A 26,793-nucleotide genomic window follows, 5' to 3' on the forward strand; every position below is an offset into this window, starting at 1 on the left:
AGTCGCACAACCCGGGGGGGGGGAGCGACAAGCCGTCTCACCGGGTCACCATGTCGGCCCGGGGAGGAGAGGCGAAGTGCGTAAAACTTTCCCACCGGTTGAGGGGGGGGGAGAGAAGACGGCTCAGCGGCGGCGCCGAGGCGCACGGAAAAGTTGCCCCGCTGCTGGAGTGAACGCGTCTGCGGAGGAGCTCATGGTGGAGACGGACGAGCGCAGACACGCGTCACAATACATCCATGTTCAACACAACAGAGCTAAAGAGGAAAACAAAGAGGCGCGAAACCTCCGAGTGCGCAGGCGAACAGAGAATCACACAGCAGATCAACTGTAATCGGCTTTGACTATGTTAACTCTCTCTCTCACACACACGCAATCACGTCTCTCTATCTCCCCCCACTCTCTCTCTCTCTCTCTCTGGTGATGCTCGCTGATCTTGGAGTTGGAGGAATTATAGGCGGAGCGTGAGTTGGTTGGTGTGTGTGCAAGAGACACACACACACACACGCGCAGAGATTTTCTTTCCTCTCAGTAGCAAATGTTGCAATTTGTTACTGCAGGCTTTATGCCATGTGAGCAAAGTGCACAAACAAATACAGAAAAATAAGAATACTGGCTTTAACACTCAGCTATGTTTCACCCTGCAACAAGAAGTGCAATCATTAATTGTTAATAAATCCAAAAAGTGCAACGACCGCTTGATTTTGTTTATTTAACCACCACACACACCAAAGCTAGACAAAGATTCTGGAGGGTTATCTGCATCTGATCATGTGTTTACATGATCAGATGCTGCTAAATGGATGTTTACATAATAATGAGGTTACAACAGAGAACAGTTTAAAATAATCACTGTAAGCACACATTGTAAACACACACACACTGTAAACACACACGGCTCCATCACAGGTTTGGCTCCTGTGGTCAGAATAAAATTGCATAAACCGATCCTGCGTTGTGTGTGTCCTTAAAGGGAACAGCCCCAGCGTGTGTGTGCATCCACCCATGCACACCCACAGTCCATCTCCTCTGTCCCTCATGTGTGTGTGTGTAAATGTGCTGCAGTGTGCTCAGCTGGCGATGATGATGATGATGATGATGATGATGATGAGGTCAGGAGTGTGACTGCAGCCAGGCCACGAGCGACGACCTGTCCTCCGCTCTCCAAACATCAGATAGAAGTTTCTTATTTTTCCTGGACAAGAGGAGAAAGACAGAGAGAGAGAGAGAGACAACAGAGACATCAAAGTGTGTGTGTGTTCGTTATTGTCCAATCCGTGCGGAGCCTGAACACGGATCACAGCTGTGTGGGATCAGAGAAGAATCACGTCTGACCAGCTCTCTGTCAGGCTGCTGTGTGTACCCAGCATACCGTCACTCCCACAAAAGGACAAACATTTCATATATGGAGGATTATATTGACAGAGACGTACGGCTCTGTGTGTGTGTGTGTTGGCTGAGACATTTCATATGGTGCGGATTACTTAGGCAAAGGGTAAGCAGCACTCAGCTCCCAGCTGGCCGTCTGTAGGTCTGTAGATGTGCTGTACACATCTACAGAGACGCCGCTGAGGCTGGACACATTTGCTGTATTTCAACTGTCTCATATAATCTGAGAATAAAACCTTGTATCTGTGCGTGTGTGTGTGTGTGTGTGTGTGTGTGTGTGAGAGAGCAGCCAAATCTTCTATTTTCTCTCACTGAATATTCTAGTTAACTTGAGAGAAAGGAGACGAATAGAACAAACAACATTCAGACCTCTGCGTCTGGTTCGACAAACAGTTTAAATCTCAGTCTTGCTTGTTGGAATTTGTAGCTGATCTGATTTTCAAGGATTGCAGGCAGACTTCCTGTTCAGATGTATTAGCACAGGTATGAAATTGAAAGTGTTGAACCTTAGACAAATATCATATTAATATTATTCTCAGCTGTCAAACCAGGAGCTGTGTGTGCGTGTGCGTGTGCGTGTTCACTGTACCTCCTGGCGTTGACCAGGCTCTCCAGCTCTCGGGCCTTTTGCGCAGCTACGTACAGTATAGGATCTGGGATGTCGGCCAATCGTGCCACATTCAAGCCGTAACTCCGCTCGGCAGCTCCTTCGTTTAATTGGTAGAGGAAGGTGATGAACTCTGGCTGAACCTCTCCATCTGACCGCACACACACGCACAGACACACACACAGTATAATTAGTTCATATTTCTGGAAACCGCATAAGTAAACCAGTAATTTCCTTTAAAGACACTGAAAATGTACACACACACACGCACGCACACACACACACACACACACACACACACGCAGGCACACACACACATACCTGCAGTGCCAGTGGCGATGTCAGGTTCGTTGAGTAGAAAAGCCATATGGTAGTTGGATACGTGTTGTGGATACTCGCGCTCCAGCTCACACAGAGGAGGGTAATGGGTCACAAACAGGGTGAGGGACTTCACCTGCGCACACACACACACACACCAAAGAGACAGAAAAGTATTCAGGCACGATGTCCTCTCCTCGTTCTCACTTCTCTTGTTCCTGTCATTTCTGGAAGACAAAGTGTTTTTACTTAGTTAAGTTAAGTAAAAACACCGGCTGTGCGTCGACGCCATTTGGTGATTGTACAACTGCAGTGTTTGTGGATTTTATACAGACAATTGGACGACGGGCCGGCGTCCCCACCTACTCACCAGCTTTGCACGGAGCTTGCGGAAGCTGAGATCTCATGCCAATGCGGATAGAATGCAGAGAAGAATGCACATTAAGACCTGGAGTAGGAGAAGTAAAACAAGCATGCCACCACCGAGGCCGAACAAGCCTGGACAAGAACCGGCTTTGTTTGGATGATATACTGGCCGAGAGAGACCTAAACAAAACAAATAATCTGTATTTTCCTGTATTTATATATTACAGATACAACACCTTTTGCATGAAACTTAATAAGCCTCACCTCAGCTGGACTTAAGTTTCTGCATTTCTGCCTAATTTATGATGTATTTATTGCATTGTATGATAGAATGTCACATAACAAGACAATGTCTAGTGTTCGACTCGTCCCTCTCTCCTTCAGATCACTGGAGTCACTCCTCCTTGTCAACACTGTACAGCTGCTTTCAGGCTCTGGAGCCAAATTGAGCCTCGTGTTCTTTAATCTCTCCCTCAGCCCCGGGAGCCACAAAGGCTTCATGTTTGAACTCTGGCATTAAAGGTTAAGACATTAACATCACAAAGGATATACGGTGCACACAGCCGCTCGCTCACGTGACTCAGAACAGCTGCTCGGATAAAACAAACGCATATCTGCAGCCATACAATCCCTCACATAGTTTCTTCTTTATTATAAGCTTTATTGTGAAGTGATTTTCTTCCTGGTAACAGAAAGGGAGACCTGACAATGTGGCAGCACGTTGACATGCTCATTAAAACCTCCATTTAACTGAGATTAAGGCAACAAGTCAGATTCTATACTTAAAGAGAGTAACAGACCTGGATTATGAGATCATACATCGATGTATTCAGCCATGTAAACATCTGGAGTAAGCATACTGCCATTACGCAACATTGGAGAACGGTGGAATCCTATTCATTCCATCCATTAATACATTTTACTCACATTGCCTTAACTGCAGCAAGGACAACTCATTTGAGCATTGAGTGCATTTTAACAGTGACATGACTCCATGTCCCCACATTAATTAAACATTTCCCAACCTTTGTCTTTTCGATTCTTACCCTTAAGAACCGTTAATGTTTTAAAGCGTGATTACTGTTAAATCAATTCCTCTCCCTTCCTGTCCCTGCAGCGACACACCCCAATGTAGGAGCACGCACACACACACACACACACACACACACCACATCAATCAGCTCTGTCCACCTACATTGAAAGGTAAAAATAAACGGAGCGTGTCAGAAGGAGGCCAACAGCCTGGCTAATGGCCTGATTAGGTGCTAATAGTCGCTTATGACCAGATCACCCCAGGGAGCCAGTGACAGCTTTCGATCTGCAGTCAGGCACTCTGAACAATTAGCAATACCCAAGCTCCGAAAAGATTGAGAGTTTCAACTGACCCTACCTGCAACACTGACGTCATAATGGTGTGCGCCGCTTTAATTTCCTCAATCCTTCAGGATGATTAGAACACTCGGGGCGGCCAGGAAGGAGAACTTATAGCTCTATAAACAAAGACACGTGCAAAGTGAGATCCACAGGCAGAGGAATGCTTGGAGGCAGTCCGGCGCTCCAGATGGGAACAGGCTGTGTGTAAAGCTGACATCATGTGACGGAGCGCATGATGAATGAATCAAGCTGCATCTCTGACACAGAGCGCCGATTTGTCACATGGAGAAATCACACTTTCCCTGGACGCTGTTACCTTCTACGCCTGTTCTTCTCCCGTAATAATCCTCCGATGGGGTTTTGATGGCCAAATTGCCGCTTGGTTTCCTCCCCGAGAGCTTCGCCAGCTGCTGTAATGATACGTTGTGAAGAAAGGCCAAAAGGTGTCAACTCCACCATTGTAGTCTCTCTCGTTATTTCTCTCCGTCCAATTAAACACAAATGCAGGTCGACACATGTCCGTGTTCGCCATTCCTCACGTCGCACCCAGCGAGGCTTTGACTGAGGCGACATGTCTGCCTGCGTGTGTGTGAGGGAGAGAGGGAACCAGACTCTAAAGGAAGCAGGTGTTTGTGTCTGTGACCTCTGTGTTGACCTCTCATGGCCCACTTACCCAAGTCAGGGTCAGCAAGCAGTTGTGTGTGTGGGAAGGACTTAACTTTGAGTCACGACAGATGAACATTGAGTCAAGGAAAGTTAATCTAAGGCAACTGCACATTAGTAAAGGCTTGAAGATGTTTCAACTCTCAACCAAAGGGCTTCTTTAGTCCTGACAGACTCGTGGGGATTCTTAGGATTGAAGCTCTGTGGAGTCACAGTCAGGGTCTTTGATAGTCCTGAGTCAGGATCAGATCAATCGGATACCTAGATGACTGCGAAACCTTCACAGAGAAACATCCATACACACACGTCGTGTCCAGGACTGGAGAATATTGGACCGGTGGAAAAATCTTTTACTTTTACTTTGAAATCTTCAGTAGAGTCAAAGCAGCTAAATGATTTTGACTCCAGCACTTCTTATCAGTGAGTGACGATTACTGACTGCTACAATGTCATGTTTTTAATGAGACATCTCTCCTTCCACTCCAGTACTTTACCCAGCTCTGTGTATGAGAGCGATTCATGCGGCTCTTCTTCTTCCGCCTGCCGTTACCGTCCAACTCTACCGGCCGTGCCTGCATGCGAGTCAGAGTGATACGAGTGCGAGTCACACGCGTGCTCAGACCTGCAGCAAGCCTGATTAAAAGTGCCACTCGCAGTAACGGACAGAGAGGAGAGACAGTTTAAGGTGGAACAAAGCTTAGAGAAGGATACGGACATTAAATTGTGTTTCCAGACTTGGCCAGGACAGATATTATGTCTTCATCTTCATCCTCTCGCCGCTCCTCACTTATTCTCTCCCTGCATCAAGGCTGTCTTCACTGAGTGGCGTTATGAAACCCATCTACATTCTTAACTACCTCTATGGTGAACATTAGGGACACAGAAAGGTGTGTTATTATAACAACCGAGTCAAAAGAGGTGTAGTCAGACTTTTGCATTTCAACACTAACAGTGATGTCTGGTGAGGAGGAGGAAGAGGAGGAGGAGGAGGAGGAGGGAACATGAAAGACACCACAGCTCTGGCTGCATGCAGCGGGCCTCTTGCTGTAAAGCACATAACCTCGTATGTGCTCTTGTTTGTTTTTCCTTTAATAGCGAGGCTTTTCTAACAAATCAATGCAGTTATACAACAGGTGGATCGTGAGCTTCCTCCTCCTGCAAACAGCAAACAGCAGCTCCCCATCACACACACACACACACACACACACACAGGAGCTGCTACTGAGAACATTTTCATTTTCCAGCCACGTTACATAACGGGAAGACGGCGTCCAGCCATTAATGCGGAACTGGCAAAACATGAAAACAGGAACGATTTTTTTGTACATTCTTCTATGTTTGAACAGGGATAATTGAGGAAAAACAGAAAATAAATCAATGTCTAAGTGGCCGCTTTCATAAATTGGGCGCAGCTTGTCAGAAGATCCATAAACGCCACGGAGACACGCAAGAAAGGTACAACTCCAGGAATCTATGAATGGACACACACACACACACACACACACACACACACACACACACACACACACACACACACACACACACACACACACACACACACACACACACACACACACACACACACACACACACACACACACACACACACACACACACACACACACACACACACACACACACACACACGGGCAGAATTAATAGGATTTGGTTCAGCAGACATTCATGGCATGTTGCGTAATCGGCGTGTGTGCGTCTTTCCTCAATTATAATGTTTACACGCATGAGTAAACCCATTTACAATCACATAATCAGCTCTGTTACTCTGAATAAGCGTATGTGGGATTTATGCTGATTTCATTCCAGTTATGGTGTTTACATGAAACTTGATTTAAAAATATAGATTTATTACCTTAATCTCAGTCTAACATGCGTGCTTGTGAATGTGTTGAGTTTGGTCTGAGGCGGTGCCACCCTGGGTTTCATTCTGTCACGACCACCAGCAGGCCCCCTGAGTGCCATGTGTGCTCCATCAGCTGCTGGGGTTCTTAGACATGGTTTTCGAGCCAGCAAAACAAGGTTACGCAAGATTGCGAGATGAAATTCTCTCCCTCTAGGGTCAACACACACCACCTGAACCGACCAATCATCTCCACCTCAGACAGCCAACAGGTACGATGCTGTCAGGTACACGCCGAAGATCTTACAAAACTATGAAACAGCTAAGATGACCGCATTTGATGCAAATACACACGCTTACTTGATTCTGATCCAATCCCATTCCCTCGCATGCTTTATGGAACACATAACAGCAGAGTACGACTCCAAATCAGACCTCGATTGAGACAGCAAATGTATAACGATAATGAAGAGCTCGCCTACAGTCTCATTAGTCTGTATCATCAGATCCTACATAGAAACAGCCAGCAGAGTGAACAGCAGTGTGTCCTCACTGATGCAGCAATATTAAGCTGTGTCACATTATATGAATTCATTTGTTTCTCCCTTGGACATCTTGACAATCGCCACTGGCAAACAAATGTCAACCATTGTTGTTAATTATCGATTTCACTAACACACAGTCTCATGGGGGGGCAAGTGCATCTCTCTCTTAAAATGGAGATACGCAACACTTTGCAACACACACACACAGGCTAAAGTTAGACATGTCTGCTTTCCATACATCAACTTCACCGACAGCTGATAAGCATCAGGGGGAAGCATGTCATTAAGTGATGGAGGCTATGGATATGAATACATAAAACCTGAGATGGACACTGGACAACCAGGCTCCATATGAGCTGTGATTGAGGATGAGGATGAGGATGAAGATGTAATGAGGTGTCTGACTCGCTGACTCAACTGCTCTTAGTGGTGCTGGGCTCTCTTTTATTGTTATCTCTATCTTCATGTAGTCTGTAATATTACGATAGATGCTCTGTAAAACCTTAAATACGGTGATAAATATTGGGGTCGCTCTGGGAAAAAAGCCCTACATTGTGACAGACGCACACAGGCACACACACAGTATCCACTCTTACATCTCTGATGAAGTGTTCCAGGGTGGCGTAGGCGATGGCGATCCCATCGTGCGTGCTGGTGCCGCGTCCCAGCTCGTCCAAGATGACCAGCGAACGCTCAGATGCATGAGCAATGATCTCTGAAGCTTCGGTCAGCTCCTCCATGAAGGTACTGCGACCCTTGTAGATGTTATCTGAAGCCCCCATCCTGACAAACACATCACATGGAAGAAGCTGTAAAAACGAGGAAACTGGAAAGTGGAAAGAAAAAGCCAAACTTCTTGGCACAAAACCCCTTTGTCATGCCATTTCACAGACACGGACCTTTACTAAACACACATTTCCTATTCAATACTGGTATTTAGACATTTTTGTGTTAAAAGCTCTCAAGCTAAACCATTTAGGAAAAACTGTAAATACACTTTGAACTGAACTTTGATGAAATGTCATTGACGTTTTGTGGACGTTAACGGCTTCTGGTGGTTTTGCGTTTTGTTGGATGCAAGCTCTCTAATCTGCTGGTGTCGTCTGATGCAGGGCTGGCGGTTACACACACTTTATGCATGGATGGAAAGTATTTCTACCAACCCGAACATCTGTCAGGTCCATACCGTCCACATTCCAACTGATCACAATGATGTAATAACACGTCCCATTGCTTGCTCCTGTGTGTGCAGGGAGTCACGTGATCAAACCCCCCTGGAGGAGCCGGATACAGGAGCCACAACTCTCCCTCACTCAGTTTCTCTCACTAAATGTGTCCTCTCCCGTCTCAACTGACCTTCAGCACACATGTTCTAGCGGCTCTTGTTAGCGTTCCAACATTTTGTCAATGGAGCGCCAACAAGAGCTGCCTAGCACATGTGTTACCATGGTTACACCACACACGCACGAACGAACGGAGGAACGAACGAAGGGGGAGTGGCAGCCGGGCCGCTGCATTTCATTTATCACTTTGCGGAGTGTGTGTGCATGCATCGCTCAGACTCGGGGGAAATTATGACGATGTGATCTATACGGTGTCACAGCAAGGACAGACAGAATCAAATGAAATGGAAAACGTTATTCACACACACTCTGTCTGTCCTCCAATGAGGGGACATGCAGCAGAAGAGCACAGGACCGGGCCGGTTCCTGCTGTTCCCATTCTGACGCCCGTACTGCCAAAGTGACGCCAACAATAGACTCAGACACGTTCAATCAAAGCTTGAGGACCTTGTTGTTCTCTCTTTGCTCTCTGATTGGTCCATCAGTGTAACAATGACATCACCCTTAATCTGATCAATCAAATCTTTCACCCACATCTACACTTGTGTCCATTGCAAAACCTGTGGAATGAGTGTGTGTGTGTGTGTGTGTGTGTGTGTGTGTGTGTGTGTGTGTGTGTGTGTGTGTGTGTGTGTGTGTGTGTGTGTGTGTGTGTGTGTGTGTGTGTGTGTGTGTGTGTGCGCGTGCGTTTACGGGACATACACAGATGCTCTGCTAATAGCTCATTCTGCAGCACCTCTGAGCACACCGAGTGAAAAAAAAGACCTTTAGTTTGACAAGTTAGAGTGCATCTATTTATTATAATATTAATGAACAAGCTGCCGTGACGACGTAACTCCTAAACCTCCCTAAAAGGAACAATTTAAGATGCTTAATGTTTCCAGCAGTGCAACATGTTTCATATCACTACAACTCCCAGCTGAGTGACAACGTCTAATATTTATCTGGATCAGCATTCTTCAGACTCAAATAAAAACAAATGAGCTAAATTCCCCCAGTTTGTCAGTGAGAGGAGCTCATCACTGCTGACAGACTGTGGTGGATTAAAGGCCCCTTTTAAAACACACTTTCACATTTTGCTTCCTTTTGCTGTTTCCATAACAACCATGAAGGAATGGAAGACAGTGCTCTATAACCTTCAGGACTCAATAGCGTCAAGATAGCAGACTCACACACATGCCAGCAGTTGCATATGTGCTCATACACATCAGCCACCGGGGAAAAACACACACACACACACACAGGGAGGGACGCCGTAATTTGCTCAAGTCTGCCATGGAGGAAACAGGACCCACACACACACACACACACACACACACACACACACACACACACACACACACACACACACACACACACACACACACACACACACACACACACACACACACACACACACACACACACACACACACACACACACACACACACACACACACACAGAGAGTATTACATATTTGTTGTTGTGTTGTGGCAGAGAGTGGGCAGGGAAATAAAAGCAGGTCTCCGCCCGCCTTTAAACCACTCACGTAATTATTCACTTTATCCTTATTGATAATCAATCATGTGTATGGGTTCAGACAGGAAGTCCCACCATACACCTGCCCTCCGTCTTATTGTCCTCACCCCAACCCACTAGGTGTGCTTATTCCATTCACCAGCTCTTCATCCCTTCCCTTTCTCCTTCTCATAAAAGCATGACACCATTCACACACACACACACACAATGCCTACCGCTGGGCCTATTATGTTCGACGCAGCGGTGGGAATTGATTGAGCGTTTATCATTGAGACAAATTTTCCCCCGGTTCCTACATTCAAGTATTGGACAACAGAGCTAATAAAGGAGGTGAGGACAAGACCGTGTGGGTGTCCATCTTTCCTCTCTGGACATCAACTAACTCTAATTGTAGGTAGATTATTAACCTCCGACCCCAATCAGAGAGCAGAGAGAGCAGCAGCGGTAAACACAGGCACCCCTCTGTATTGTTAGAGTGGTCAGGAGCTTCATCCATCAAACGACCCCCTGATACACATTGCTCCATATTTCCAAGCTTTAACTTTATGCGATCCCTGCAATTTTGGAAAGCACTTGTCACACACACACACACACACACACACACACACACACACACACACACACACACACACACACACACACACACACACACACACACACACACACACACACACACACACACACACACACAGAAAGAGGAGCGGAACCTGTTTCCCTTACAATTTGTAAACACAGCCAGCTGCTCTTGTTGGAATACACCATAGAGCCAGACGCATTCCCAACCAGGGTTAGAGCCGCTCCTGCTCCCCTGCAGAACCTGGGGATCCCTCAACATCTTTTTGTTTACCATACACACATGTTGTGTGATGTAAGGGACCTCAGGGTAAAAGTGTCCTGCATCTGAGGTTGTTCATCGCCTCAGAAGGTTTCATGCCAAGTTTCATCCCCCAACCGCGTCCAAAGCAGAGTCCTGACTCTCATTTTACCCCAAACCTGGAGCCACACACACACACACACACACACACACACACACACACACACACACACACACACACACACACACACACACACACACACACACACACACACACACACACACACACACACACACACACACACACACACACACACACACAGTCACACACACACACACACACACACACACACACACACACACACACGAGCCTGGTTCCCACAGGCTTAATACATAAGAACATGCTTAAACCCACAAAAAGACAGGAACATCTGCAGCCCATTAGGTCTAATCACAGTGTGGTAGCAGCAGAATAACAGAGAACATACACTGGCCTGTGTTCCACACTAATGCGTACTCGCTATTGGAAAGTACATGAGGCTCAGCTCCATCATAATGAGAATAATCAGAGGCAAAAAAAAGCCTTATTGTCTGAGGGTTCTGGCAGCTAGAAGAGCGGCACTAAAGTGAGAGCGAACAATAGAGACGGCCTCGTCAAACTGCTGTTCGTGGGCCTCCATTATACACATTTCCTCCTGTGTGCCGAGGAACAAAGTGGGATTAGAAAGGATTTGTCTGAGTGTCTGCCCTGAAAATAAAGTCTGCCATGTTACATCTTCACACACACACACTGGTGCAAGTAGTTGAGAGGGTAGCACGCCGGTCACGAAGAGAGAGAGGGAGAGCGAGAGAGAGAGATGCATTGTAGCAGTAATTCAGCAAAATGAGACAAAACCATTTGTAATTTCCAGAGCAACAAATGACACAACTACGATTTAGAGGACAAGCAAAACAAATATCGTCACATCATTATTCTGCATTTTTCTACTTTACTATGCAAGACTGGGGAGTTTACAACAGAAAGGTCCTCAGCTGGTGTTGACCACTGCTGCCTGTCGAAGCTAATTAGTGGAGACAGCTACCATGCATACTGCACTGAAGCTGCTGCTGCCGAGTGGTGAACACAGTCGTACCTGGTGTATATTCCATCCAGTATGCCCAGACGAGCCTCAGAGGCCGGGACGTAGGAGCCCATCTGGGCCATGACACAGATCAGGGCCACCTGACGGATGTAGGAGCTCTTGCCCCCCATATTGGGACCAGTTACTATCATGGTTCTCCTGCCGTCGCCCTGCAGGGGAGGAGGGGAGAGGAGGTTTGTGTCAGCAGGGGATGTGTACGGATCTTTTAATGGATCATATAGAAGGACATTGAACAGTGGAAAGAAGTGGGAGACAGAAAAAGAGATCTGCACGCTGTCCTGCAAAGCTGAGGAAGTGGGTGGACTGAAGTTTGGCTCCTCTTCCTATTGGCTTATGCTTCTGTTGCAACATTAACCTGGACCCACTCCAGTGTAGGGAAGTGTATGTGGTGCCATCTATATGTGTGTGTGTGTGTGTGTGTGTGTGTGTGTGTGTGTGTGTGTGTGTGTGTGTGTGTGTCTCGATGTAATTTGCTTCAAGAATGAGTCTCGATGAGTTAGTGAGGGAGCAAATGTCCAGCAAATGTGTGAGTTGGCTGAACTGTGTCTCACAGCTTTCTGAATCAGCCCGTGAGAGTGAGCGAATGTGTGTGACTGTGTGCGACTGTGTGTGTGTGCATACCTGTAGTTCAGTATGGTTTGGCACATACTGGTTGTGTTCCCCCATCAGTAGGTCTATAGCAGGATGTCTGCCGTCCCTGATCATAATCTGAGGCTGACTTTGGTAAACCTCTGGCCTGAACACAGAGAACACAGAGAACACACACACACACACACACACACACACACACACACACACACACACACACACACACACACACACACACACACACACACACACACACACACACACACACACACACACACACACACACACACACACACACACACTAAATGGCCAGTATGTACATTTATGGTGAATGATCATTTGCCTGTACATTTACCGAATGAAGCAAAATGGCTGATCAGATATGAGAAGATTAAAAAGTAAGAGAAGAACAGGAAGAATAACACTGGTGTCCAAATAAAGGCAGTACGGTTGGATTACAGTACAGAGAGAAAGCTAAAATGCTGGAAAATGGATACAGACAGACAATATGAAGGTGTGTGTGCGTGAGTTTGTGTAAGTGTGTGTGGGAGTGGGAGAGATGTTGGCGTTCTGGCAAAGCATGCTGCACAGCCCTGCGCACACTCCCACACACAGCCTGTCTGAGACTATAGGACACGACACAGGACACCCACAGACCCCCCCCCCCACACACACACACATACACACTTAGCAATAAAAGCTTGCACATGCACACACACACACAAATGTTTATGGTCATCATGAGAGGACATCACCTGCAATAGTCCCCTTGTTTAGCCACCTCAGCCAATGAAAAGAGGCAGTCCATGGTTGCTAGGTGACTAATAGCCCTTTTCATGGTGTGATAGTGCTCCCCAAACTGACTGCAGAGGAAGAGAGGGAGAGAGAGAGATTTTCAAGTGTAAATTAAGTGAATACTGTGTTCTGATTAGACGTGCAGGTGGTGTACTCGACTAAAAACAGAGCTGAGAGCCGGGGAAGTGTCTGTCTCAACTGGAGAGGACAGAAGACAGAAGCAGCACTGCACGTTTTTGCTCAAGTTTATCATTATCATCATCATCATCATCTGGGTGCACGTGTCAGTCATACTCCAGAAAATCAGTCCACTCCCTCTGGCAGTCCAGCAGCAGCTGCTCACGGAGCTGCAGCAGCGTCCTGTAGCGTCCCACCAGGAAGGGAGAGTGATACCTGCCCACTGCTTTGGTGCTACAAAGGAGGAAGGAGGGAAAACAGAGCTTAGAGTACAACATGTTGCTTTAGCGCCACATGCTGCAGCCACGGAGCCTCATCGGTCAGTCATCCCGTTTGTGGTGCCAAATGAAATGCGTCAGTGATGAGTAAGAAACAAACGTGGCGTCACTCTCACAAGCTTCAAACTCAACATTTGCATAAATAGATATTTATGCAAATGTTGAAATCTGATTAGACCGATTAGAGCACATACTGTACCTCCGCCAATGCCGAACAAGCCTGGACAGTATCATTTCTAATAATATACTGACCTGAAGAGAAAGAAGCAACTAGAGATCCAAATCAATGGGCCTTTCTAAATATTTTCTGGTCTATCCTGGGATACAAATAATGGATTTTTCTTGAAAATAACTGATGTTTAAGTTTGATATGTTATATTTGAAGACTAAAAGCTCATGTACTTTAGTCCAAGTATTCAAAACACCCAACTTTTTAAACTCACACATTCATCACAAAGCTAATGTGTCTAAATGTGTGTTTGTATCGGTCACTAGTGTCTGCTGTCACTACGTATTTATCATTAAATATAACTAACCCGGGCGAGGTCACATGTGTCACAACGGCTAAATCAACGTTTGGTCTCACACACAAACACAAACACACACACAGCTGAGAGCCCACCTGCTTATCTTGACCCAGTCAGGCGGAACCGCGGAGGACAGCGAGTTCTTCACCTCAATCAGAAACTGTGGGGGCAGAGGAGGACGAGAGGGAGGAAGGTGATGATAAATAAGGCCCCCGGAGCTGACAGAGAAGAATTTGTCCCCCCCCGTGATTCAATCAGACAAAGTTCACATACGGGCACACGCATAGCAACATCAGGTCGTTACTGTGACGTACAACTGGTGTAAAACTATAAATCTCTACACACACACACACACACACACACACACACACACACACACACACACACACACACACACACACACACACACACACACACACACACACACACACACACACACACACACACACACACACACACACACACACACACACACACACACACACACACACACACACACACACACACCTCCTGCCCAGACACTGTAGTGTAGTCCAGTGTGGGTATCCTGAGCTTGAGACGGACGTCTTTGCGGTGGTCTCTGATTTCCTCCAGGACAGCCTGGATCTGTTCCCTCCTTTCCAGCAGCACTGGGAAGCTGGACAGGTCGGAGAAGAGCTCCATCTTGTCGCCTGACCTGCACAACCACACAATCAACTAGAAACACACACACACCTACCACACTACACAGTTACACACCTGCATCTCTGAAAATGTTAACGTCAGTGTTCTTCAAGTGCGAGTGGGAAAGTCTATTTCCTTGTTCTCCTTGTTCATGTCTCTTACGGGAAGCCGCCTCATCTCTTGTTCCTCAATCTTCAGAGCAGAAGTATTGGAGTGTCCTTCAAGATGACAGACTGGATCTATTTCTATTTTGAGCAAGGAGCCAGGAACTATCAGATACGGTTACGAGTCTCTAGCAGTCGCAGTTGAAGGCCACTGGACAGAGGTGGACATTAAGCTGCGTTTATCCTCTAGGAGTCATTCACACTTTGCACCAGGTGAGGGTCAAATGAGTCACACAGCTGTCAGGATGGAGTGTGAGTGGAGATGTTAGGAAACGGATGAAGCTGCTGAGATGAGTGGGAAAATGTCTCCACTCAACAGGAAGTCCTCAGATGCTTTGACACAAACACGTCTGCACCAACATCCAGTAGCTTCAACGTCTTTCTACTAATGTTCAACAAACAACCCAAACAAAACCTGAAGTCTATTGAATTCAAAGCAAGGAGCCATAAACCCATAACCCTCCACTCACAGCTGTAAGCCATCTTCTTCACTGAATTACTATCGACTATTCTCGTCGTCAAAACATTCTGCCCCTGATTTGTGACTAAAGGGTAAATCAGCGGGGCGTCTCTGAGTCAGAGCCACTGAGCCAACACACACACACACACACACACACACGTTTGGGCAAAAATTTGCTGCTTGAAGTTTTAGGAGATTTTTCAGCTCTATTTAATCTTTGTTTTTATATTCCGGTGTGTTGCTTCCTACTCTTTTGCCTCCACACAACCTACTGTTCCTACAGCTGCAGATGGACTCACTTGGCAGCCTTCTCGTTGAGCACCTTGAGGAAGCTGTGGGCGGGAGCCAGCAGGTCAGGAGCGTCCGACAGGAGGGTCCGGAGCAGCGTCGAGCTCAGCTGTGACTGGACAGCTGGCAGAAGGGCCTGGAGCTCAGTCCCCAGGCGGGACAGGCCGCTGCTGATGAGGTAAAACTCCTGGGTGGAGGACTGGAGCACAAACACACACACACACACACACACACACACACACACAGTCATGCTAAATGTTTGATGAAGCGTAAAGGGCTGTGCAATCAGTTCCTCTGAAGCTTTGCTCTTTCAATATAATGCAGACAATTTTCCAGTATTTGTTATTTATGAAGCATGATTGACAGCTACTTTATTCATCCTTTACGGAAATACAAAAAATGATTTCTGCAAAGGAGATTTTGTTTACTGAGGGTCTGTTTATCAGCAGGATTATTCTGAGCTGTTGTGTTCAGGCTGGTTCTGATCCATGGACCAACCCGTTACATTTGGGTCATAGAACCAAAAATGTTCCTGGATTCCTGGTACCTCTGCATCCAAATCAAATCAGGCCACGCCCATTTGCAACTAACTAGATTTCTGCCTTTGGTCTCATCAATAACCTGTTACACCTCATCATTGAGACGGAGCCATAATTGGAGGCCTGTTGGGATTTGGTGGAGTTATGCTTCCCAATTAGTGCTCCTCCACTTCACTCCCCATTTTTTTCGGTTACTATGGAATTCTGTAAACCTGGGAGAATAAGAACCCCACATCTCATTGCTCTGGATACAGCAGGCAGGTTTAAACACTGCCATTTATCACAGCCGACACCAGGAAACACTGCTCATTAACAGCCTGCAAGCCTTCACAAAGGGCGCAAAGACAACAAAGCATGGCTGCAGCTTTAAGCACCACACATGCAGTCAAACCAAAGCATTTTATTTTGAAATTCAGCAGTCAATTTATTCTGCATCAGTGCCGACATTTATCATCGCAATTGATTCATAGACACGTGCTGACAATTACGATGTGAAAAATACTGTGTGCTTAACTGGAGACACGGCTGCCATTTTGTTTGATCGAAACAATTTCTTGTTAAAATGACTTCAATTGAACAACATGTTATTGATTAAGCAATCTGAACGGAATTGCCTCTGAAGAGAAAAAAAATGGTAGATAACCCCGAGTCCATATTGGCATTATGGAAGCCCCCATAAATACAGAGTCATGAAAGGTTAATGAGTCACACTGAGAATGGTTGATGGCATCAATCACATGTTGCAGGTTTAATTGTCCCCCGTGTCGGTGCTCCCACTTTTATGATGGCAAGCACACAGCAACAACACATCATTACACACGGTCCCATTTTCTACAGATGGGCCAAGTGTGTGTGTGTGTGACAATTGATCATTTTATGCAGGATGATCAAAATAGCAACCATATCTTCAGCAACAACCATGACTCCATGAAGGAATGAGGAGAAAAACAAGAAATGAAACTCAGAGCGCATTTCCACACACACACACACACACACACACACACACACACACAGAGAGAGCGAGAGAGAAATGAGATGGTGTCACACAATCAGGTAAGTGTCACTGAGGTAAAAGCTCCTTGTCCTTAATCAAGAATGGGGCCATAAAACCAGAGAGACAGACAGGCAATGACAGACATTTAAGTTTCTATGCAAGAATGCAGGAAAAACTGGAATTTAAAAGGAGAATTCTTAATTTCTTGAGGCTCAGTTGTCAAAGTGTAGCAGGCATCAATCCCATCACCGAGGGATTGATGCCCGTTTCAATCGCCAACTGAGCTGCGGAGATCTAGAAGTCTTACCAGTGTAACAGACAATTGTAATGGACATTTGGAGTGTGCTGACATTTACTTTCACTCCCTATTAAAAGTAATCCTGTATCCATAACTGGGTTAAACTGGGTATTTGTTTAAATGGGTCCGAGTGTTTGACCTCTTGTGTCACTCGCCTTCAGGCCCAGAACTCAGCGGTTGAACTGAAGAGACAAACATCACCAGTATATCCTAACCAATAGTAATAAAACCTCAAACTAATGCATTAAGATTAATCGTAATCCGCTTTAAACCAGCAGCCAGGGGAGAGCGAGCGGCGGCGGTGTGTGACACATCAGCGCTTGGTGACTTCTGTACCTTTTTATGGTAAATGCTGCAGATGCCTCTCTCCAAGTCGGGCAAATGTGAGAGCAGGGACCTGACGGATGTTAACGAGTTGGAATCTGACTCCAGGATCTCCTGCAGTGCATCGTGACGCTCGGAGATAGACCTGTAGGGAGTGAGTGAAGGAAGGAAGGAAAGAAGAAAGGAAGGAAGGAAGGAAGGAAGGAAGGAAGGAAGGAAGGAAGGAAGACAGAGACAAAAAAAGTTCATTCCCATTCATCTAAACTATAACATGCAACAATTCATGTCTGTCAGGTTTGGCAATTCAAGTAAACACAGAGATTAAATCCACAGACCAAATTATTCAAATGCATATCATTGAAAATCAAGAAAAAGTAGGTAACAAAGAGATAAAGGGCAATAAAAATGGGCATCAAACTCTCACTTGACCATGCACCATACATGTTTTGTGTGTGTGTGTGTGTGTACTGTGTGTCTTGGACCTAATGCGCTTGTGTAATCTGGGTTTTATGGACACTGGCATGTTTTTGAGCCGCAGTAATCTGGGGCAGTGGCCGGTCCGCTGCTATAATCGCTGCGACAGAGAGCAAACACTCACACAATCAATCTGGAAAATGACAGGACACTGCAGAGAGCTGCCGCGACATATATAGACTGAGCCAAGTCTATAGTTCTGCTTTACATAAACGAGGCCTCTGAGCAAACCACGACCGACTTACATGCGAATATGGGACGTTTAAGTGTTTATATTCCACATTGCAGCATTTCTTGAAAGAGAAACAGCTGCCGTGTCGAGAGAGGAAGCAGCGGACGTTTACAGTTCGTCTGCTGGGTCACAAAGCTGAATTATGTGAGCTGACAGGGGAATTTCCCGTACCTGCCACACTTTGGTGGTAGTCGCTTGTTTACAGTGTTAACAATAAACCGTTAGTCCTATTTAAACTCATATTTCTGTCCACCAGATCCAGAAGAAGAAGGGGAGCTGCCATCTCCCACAGCTGCGCTCTGTGAAGTGTGACGGGCTTGTAAACACAATGTACTGTGGAAGGATAAATGTTTTTGATTTATGTTTGGATGCAGGGACGCAAACCCAGAACCCTCAGATCACAAGTCTGCTGTTCTCTCTGTGGGATAGTGTGTTGGTGTACTCACTGTGGGTTGGTGAGGGGCTGGCTCACCCACTTCCGCATCAGCCTTCTCCCAAATGGAGTGCGTGTGTGGTCCAACACCCACAACAAACTTCCCTTAATGCCACCGTCGGTCTGCAACGAGAGGAATTACACACAGAATACGCTTCACGTGGTTGAAGTTTCAGATCGCCAAAATCATGTTTTCATCATTTCAGACAGACTGAGTGTGAGTTAGGGTGTGAGAACACCACAAGCAGTCAGGTGAGAAGGCAGTAAGAAAACGTGTGAAAAAGGTGTGTGTGTGTGTGTGTGTGATGCGAGGGTGTGTGTGTGCCGTTTGTGTCTGACAAACACACGGAGCAGCCACGTGCTACAGAGTCGTGCTCCACTCTTCAGCCGTTCACACACATAAATCACAGCTACTCAAAGTGTATGTGTGTAGTGTGTGTAGTTGGCCCTGAGTGGCAGCTGACAGGTGTGTTTACCTGGTTGGCAAGGATCTCCAGATTCCTGAGGGTCGTGGCACTGAGGGTCATGGCCTCTGAGTCACAGGACAGTCGGCGAAAAGAGCTGGAGTGTACAAGTCGATCACAACAGTGGAAGAAGAGTGTGAGTGAGAAAAATACGATCACGGGTCTCATGACACATTAAAGTCACTGAGTGAAAACAATGTCAGTCATAAAATGCTGATGTCAGAGCTGAGGAAGTGTGTGTGAAGATGGATGGAATTCTGTCACCAGTGGGAACCAAGGATGATGACAGTGTGTGTGTGTGTGTGTGTGTGTGTGTGTGTGTGTGTGTGTGTGTGTGTGTGTGTGTGTGTGTGTGTGTGTGTGTGTGTGTGTGTGTGTGTGTGTGTGTGTGTGTGTGTGTGTGTGTGTGTGTGTGTACCTGTCACTTCTCAGAACTCTTTCTAAGTTGAATTCACTGAGGTACTGAATGAGAGGTCCCAGACAGCAGATCACTGGGCTCTCCAATGAAACCACACTCAGCAGAGAGTGAGAGCCTGGAGGGGACACACAGACACACACGAACACACACACACACACACACGCACACACACACACACAGAACCGTGACTCACAGCCCCTCAGACATATTGACACACACAATATCCCAGCTGAACGGTTTTGCTGATCAGCCGACTTGATCCCTCCCAGCGCTCTAACACAAATGACACTCTGCCACTCAAACCCCAACACCACTACCCATCATGCACCACACACACACACAGCATCATGTGGCTCAGATAAATCTTGTTTTTTTGACAGGTGGAAGATTCTTAGTCTCCCTCGACCGTGATACCTTTGATTTCTGTCAGACTACTAGAGCCGCACAGCCATTCTGATTACTTATATGGCACACACACTCACGGGCACACACGAACACACACCTTTGTCTTGGGCGTAGAACTCTGTGACCGTGTTCATTGCAGAGGCAAACTCAAACTGAGCTCCATCTCTCTTCTCAAGCCGCACTCGGTCATCAGCCTGAGCACTGGAGAGAGAGAGGGGGGGGGGCAACATGAGAGCGTTGAGTCAAGAGGTCACAGAGGTCAGATGACTTTCACTGCAGACAAATGAAGCAAATACAAGAACCGATATCCCATCATCTCCTTGTATGAAACACTCCCAGATCCACACGGTGTTCCAGCAATTGTAGCGCACGCACGCACACACACACACGCACGCACGCACACGCACACACACACACACACACACACACACCTTCATTCATTCGCCCGCCGATGCTGATTTCAAGGACTTCTCTGCTTTGTCCGCTCGGTTGTTTCCAGGGCAACCAAGGCAAACACGTGGCTGCGGACGGAGTGCGTGAGCATTTCCTTTCTTCTGTTTGATAATGTATGCATGCGCGCACACACACACACACACACACACACACACACACACACACACACACACACACACACACACACACACACACACACACACACACACACACACACACACACACACACACACACACACACACACACACACACACACACACACACACACACACACACACACACACACACACACACACACACACACAGCCACTGCTGCGACAAAGATCATAAATCGTTTAACTGCTTCATTCAACCACATTATGGTTACACAAGAGCTGTGACAATTGTTATTATTGATCCTGGTTCAGACGGATGTTGTGTGACATTTCTGCCTAATCTTCACATGGCCAGACAGTGTGAGCCTGGATTTGGAACGATCCAGTCTGCCTGTCACGACTTTCTACCAAACCTAGAAATTGGTTCAGGTGTGCACACAAATCCACCTTCTGGCTCGTTTGTGTCACAGTCGTCGCAGAGTTGGCATGTGTGCGACAGATATTCCTGTACATGTGAAGCCTGCAGCAGTGTGGCAAGGCGATAATCAGTCAAAGGCATAGAGATGGAAGCCAGAAAACAAAGGTTAACATGCCGGTGAGATTGAGGTGCTCAGTTAGAATCTAAATTTAAATCTATGGGTCTAGGATATAACACTAAGTATTCCTGTCAGATGGCGGATCAATAGCAATTTAATTTAAAACCCAAAGACCTGAAGTGTGTGTGTGGCTCCAACCTAACAAACGACTTGCTGTCTCACTGTGTATCCACCAGGATGTAATATTAACTTTCCCCTGCGTGTCAGTCAATGACTTAAGGTGGGAAAAACAAAAGCCCATCCGTGTTGACAGCTTCAGCCTGTGGGCTCTGTAATCTCCTCCACCACTTTCATCCTGACTTGTGACTCGACGAGTAAAGCCGCCGATACTGCGCCCCGCTGCCACCAACCTCCCAGGGACTCATTACCTGCCTGCTCCATGCACACACACATACATGCCGTTGCCAGGGGGGGCCCCGTCTCGTCAGCCCACCCCAGAGACGCACGCTGAGAGGATAACGTCAGCGGACAGAACCTTCCCTCTTCTAAGTGTTCACCTGGGTGGCTCCTTTACAAAGACAACAGAGAAGGAGTGCAGCATGTTCTAACAGGGCTGAAATGCTGTGACAGTGTGCGTGTGTGTGTGTGTGTGTGTGTGTGTGTGTGTGTGTGTGTGTGTGTGTGTGTGTGTGTGTGTGTGTGTGTGTGTGTGTGTGTGTGTGTGTGTGTGTGTGTGTGTGTCTCAACACCATCTACTTCATCTTCATTTATGCATTATGCATTTCATTTGTTTCTGTCCGTGTAAAAAAGACAAAGCAGCCAGTAAAACATGATGTAATACTGATCTAAGTGTCGTGTGTGTGTGTGTGTGTGTGTGTGTGTGTGTGTTCTGTGGACGCTGCTGTGTATTTGTATGACAGAGGGTAAAGATTCAGCGTAGTCTCGTCTCTGATGAGAGAGCAGAGCTGTTCAAACAGAATAATTGGAGTGGCCTTTACAGACACATCTCTGCTATAATCACTCTACACTGATGGCTGAGGAAGAAAAGGGGAGAGGCAGAGTGAATAGGAACGAATCAAACGGTCCAAAGTGCAATTCAAACTGGAAAAAATTAAAAAGGAAGCGAAAGACAGAAGGTGGATAAAATGTGCGATATGAAGCACGGGGACAAAAGTGGGAGAGAGAAGCAGACGCCCATCCATTCATCCATCCGTCCCCTTCTAATCCAATCTACTGCGCTCCCTCCCACGCCCTCGTTTCATTTTCACAGCATAATGCAATCACAGGCAGCCTCCAGAGGAACCCGGCCCCACTGGTGACGGCACGCTGGGCGCAGACTGTCAGCACAGAGGCACGACGGGAGGCAACAGGTTTTTCTCCAATGCACGGAGTCGACGGCGTCACTCGCTACGCTAAGAGACAAACTGTCAGAGAAACAAACAAATAGAGAATCAGAATCAGGACATCTGACTTGGCTGATGTATGTTCTGCTCGCACATTGAGCTGATTGTTTGATGGGACGAATCCTTTCAATATCCCATCCACCTGTAAGATCTCAATCAGCTCAAAGGATCAGACCTCTGGCTCATACCACTGCCAAGGCCAAACACACACAAGACAAACCGTGCCTTAATCTAGTAACAAACTGACATAAAGAGAAAGACACAAAAACTTTATCTATTTACTATGGAAGATAATAAGAACCATTTGCAGCACACACACACAAGTGTTGAATGAATGGTTGCAAAGTGCCCCCTAGTGGCGGCCCTGAGAGCATGTTACCTGGCGTTGCTGATGCTCTGCAGCAGTTTGAGGGTTCCATCGGAGAGGTCAGAGGGCACCAGGATCTCCACGGGGTTCATCTTTAGGACACGCCCCTCCAGCTCAGAGCGGGACTGTCCGTCAGGGAAGCAGTCCAGCAGCACGTCTCCTGTGCTGGGCTGAACGGCCTGCGTGTGTGTGTGTGTGTGTGAAATGAATACTCACTCAACTCAAGTCAATACAATTCTGTCTTTTATGTTTGCAAGAGTAAAGTTGTGTTACTCTGCACTCATAGACTCACATTACAAACACAGAACGCCAGAATTTTAAAACACAACTCTACTCTTTCATGTGCATCCCTAAGGTTCAACAGGGCCGGACCATCTGCTAAGTCGTCATCGGCGAGCTCATGACTTCTACTCACCACCAAACCGACGGTGAGCTGCTTCCCCGCTTTGTCCCAGGACTCACTGACACACAGCAGGTAGCTCTCCGGGGGGTCCAGCACCACGTCATCAAAGCCCCCTTCCTCCACAGCTCCCAGTTTGCACACTGGGTTTACATCTCACACTGTTAAGGACATTATTTGAGACACACAGATAGAAAATGCTGCTTGGAGACACACACACACACTCTCTATAAGGATACCCTCTCCCACCAGTGTGGACTTTGTGTAGAGTGCGCTGAGCTGACGGGTGAACAGAGCGTTTCTATTGGCGCCCGACGCTTTGATGGCAGATGTCTCCGTCTGCTTCACAACTCCGACCTAGAAATGAAACCATAAAGGGACAATACAGCATCAACAAGGGCGGAAGACACTAGATTACATTACATTACATTACGAGCATTTGGCAGACGCTTTTATCCAAAGCGACTTACATTACATTACCACCCTACGCAGAGGGGGGAGCAATTGAGGGTTTGGTGCCTTGGCAGGGACTCGAACCGGCGACCCTCCAGTTCCCAAGCGGAAGCTCTACCCACTGAGCTACTGCCTCCCCAGATATGAACGATACGCAAGGCAAAACTCCTACCTTGTGTCCGTGGGATACCAGGCGTCTGACGTGAACAAACAAGCGGTGTGTGGGGATGCTGCACGTCATGAAGTTATGATCCAGATGGCAGAAAATATTCAGCTCCTTCGCGGCAATCTGTTCTCACACACACACACACACACATGTGATCCAGTGGAACCAAGTATCTTAACTCTTTACCTGATTTTTTAAATGGTTAATGCTTCAAGCACTCACCTCTGCATCCTCTCCAAAGAACCTGTACTTGTAACCACACTCCACCGCCAACAAGGCATCTTTGTGCTGCTGTTTTAGCTGGACCACCTGCTGCTCCAGAGGAGTGTAGGCACTCTTTGATCGCCTGCAGGGGGCACTAGACTCTGATGGAGGACTCAGTTCGACACCCCTCCCTCCTCCTCTTCCTCCTCCTCTGCTACTCTTTCCTCCCGTCTTGGCAAACTGAGTGAAGCTCGTCTGCAGGGTCAAAATAGAACACGTTAAAACATTGCTCTTCCTGCACGAGGCCATGTTGCAGCACAAAACACAAGCAGGATGACAGCACGGTGCCTTTTTTGCAGCGGGGAGAACCGGGCTCTCCTCTTCTGCGGGCTCCTCATCCTCACGCTCCTCTGCCGTGTTGTCACAAACGGACCGGCCGCTGCTACCGGCCAGGTTTCCACTGCCGGTTTGACCCGGCGTCTCCTTGTTTTCCCTCTCAGCGCCGTCGTCTCTGACACCGGGCTCCACCACAGAGGCGAAACCTTTCAGCCTCTGCAGGGTGGAGGAGCAGAGGCCTCCTCCTGCTGCTGCTCGCCTCCCAGGCAACTTGGTCTCTGAAGTAAGAGGAGAAACATTCCTCAATGATTTGTTATGATAAATACCTTCAACTGGTGGCATCAATAATAAACATAGCAACTGTCAACTGCAATCAGGAAAATTAATCAAAATTACAACTATTTATGACTTGCTGAGGAAAATGTGAAGCTGCTGTGTCAGAGTCAGAAATAACTCCACAATGTTTAATGAGGTAATGGGAAGTTTGTATCTATAGTTTTGGAGAAACATTTAAACCATAGTTCTACTGCCTGACTGTTTCCTTAAGGAAGGTGAAGAGGGATCAAGAGTTTCACATTGTTGCAGACGTGGATAAATGTCACAGAACTGAATCCTGGTTTCTAAACACACACACAGGAACAGGAACACAAAGAACTGAAGCTGGAACCTCCAACTTGAAAGCTCACACACACACACCTTTTGTAACCTGACTGGATACATCCTCACAGTCCTCCCCCTGCTCACCACAGAGAGAAAGCCTGGCTCTTTTCCTCGGCAACTCACTGTCATCATCAGTAGAAGGTCTCTGCTGCAGGACCAAGACAGATTCAGATTCAGTAATCAGCCCTGTGTGTGTGTGTGTGTGTGTGTGTGTGTGTGTGTGTGTGTGTGTGAGTGTGTGTGAGTGTGTGTGAGTGTGTGTGCTTCACCCCAGTCGTGCAAAACTCACCTTGCCCCTGGAAAGCTGTTGCTCAGCGGGACATTGCTTCGTCCTGCACTGAGCGTTGCTGCTCAGTCCTCCGAAGTACCTGCTGATGGAGGCCTGAGTGGTGCACGACTTCTTCAGGGACTTTGGCATGATGGCGGCCTCTCTGTCTGTGCTTACAGTGAGTGACAGACACTCAGAGAGACACGGGACCGCGGTGGGAAGCTGCTGCAGCTGCCCGGCGTTTCAAAACACAGCGGCGCATGTGTGCTGAGATCACGCTGCTGCTGCTGGCGCGTAAATGACGCAAGAGTCGTCAAGCTAACACCGATAAACGAGAGATTCCGGTCAGACACATCTTTTCAAAATTAAAGTAGAACCGCAACGTCATTTTGTTTTTGTAAATGTTGTACGAAAATATTCCAAGCAATTGAGAAAAGCTTCCGCTGCTTTCAAACATCTGTTTAACCCTTCGACGTCATTGGCACAGGACACTGAATCGACTTCCATACGTTAGTTCGATCCTATATTACCATTTTGTTCGTTATTTTACTACCTGTTTTCTACTACATTTGAGTGAAATGTACTTCCTTGTTTAACAGTACTAATAATACAACCTTCCTTCTATCTCTGTCTCTCTCCTTACCCCCACCCCCCTCTGTATAAAAGAATTATGCGCAATGTCGTGAAATGTTTGCTTCAATAAAAAAATTGCAAAAAAGTGAAAAATTTAAAAAAGAAATGTACTTCCATATTAATCTGTATGTAACTGCAGTACATACTCTATAGTGCAAATGACCCTGAAAAATACAACAGTTTGGCTATATTATGTTTAATCAAGCATTGTTGTGCACCTGCTCAGTATTGAACAGCAAAAGTTTGACCTGAAAAAGAATGCGAGGATGGCAAAATAAATGTATACTGTATATAAGCATACGTTGCAGTTTAAAGCGCTAGTTGGAATTTGATACACTCCCATTTGCTAACACGTCACAACC

The 26,793-nt window shown here is 46.7% G+C and overlaps 1 protein-coding gene across 2 annotated transcripts; it reads right to left on the reverse strand.

Moving 5' to 3' along the window:
• Window positions 1-735: 735 nt before the first annotated feature.
• msh3 (mutS homolog 3 (E. coli)) lies at window positions 736-26,499 on the reverse strand. Of its 2 annotated transcripts, XM_076149553.1 has the most exons (24): window positions 25,820-26,498; window positions 25,567-25,678; window positions 24,883-25,148; window positions 24,553-24,789; window positions 24,337-24,453; window positions 23,951-24,068; window positions 23,727-23,866; window positions 23,324-23,490; window positions 20,554-20,657; window positions 20,052-20,166; window positions 19,646-19,730; window positions 19,183-19,292; window positions 18,043-18,175; window positions 15,887-16,074; window positions 14,808-14,976; window positions 14,396-14,460; window positions 13,613-13,729; window positions 13,279-13,386; window positions 12,557-12,671; window positions 11,927-12,084; window positions 7,714-7,900; window positions 2,315-2,447; window positions 1,976-2,144; window positions 736-1,192 (listed from the first exon to the last, which is right to left on the reverse strand). In XM_076149553.1, exons 1-24 carry the CDS (start codon window positions 25,946-25,948, stop codon window positions 1,111-1,113), a joined length of 3,324 nt encoding a protein of 1,107 aa, XP_076005668.1. In that variant the 5' UTR covers window positions 25,949-26,498; the 3' UTR covers window positions 736-1,110. The 2 variants fall into 2 exon arrangements, with proteins under 2 accessions (XP_076005668.1, XP_076005669.1); XM_076149554.1 differs by lacking the exon at window positions 13,613-13,729 and having other exon boundaries at window positions 25,820-26,499.
• Between the last annotated feature and the right edge of the window lie 294 nt (window positions 26,500-26,793).

This window comes from Genypterus blacodes, unplaced genomic scaffold, assembly GCF_046128005.1.
Source record: "Genypterus blacodes isolate CSIRO-AG114 ecotype Tasmania unplaced genomic scaffold, CSIRO-AGI_Gbla_v1 ptg000045l_1, whole genome shotgun sequence".
NCBI lineage: Eukaryota > Metazoa > Chordata > Actinopteri > Ophidiiformes > Ophidiidae > Genypterus > Genypterus blacodes.

Bases quoted from the DNA above. Each gene is read 5' to 3' on its own strand.
- msh3 (XM_076149553.1), bottom strand. From the start codon at position 25,948: ATGCCAAAGTCCCTGAAGAAGTCGTGCACCACTCAGGCCTCCATCAGC. The intron at 20,167-20,553 runs GTGTGTGTTCGT...TGTCCCCTCCAG, and splicing joins GTTCTACGCCCAAGACAAAG to GCTCTCACTCTCTGCTGAGT. The intron at 7,901-11,926 runs GTACGACTGTGT...TGTGTTTGTCAG, and splicing joins CTGGATGGAATATACACCAG to GATGGGGGCTTCAGATAACA.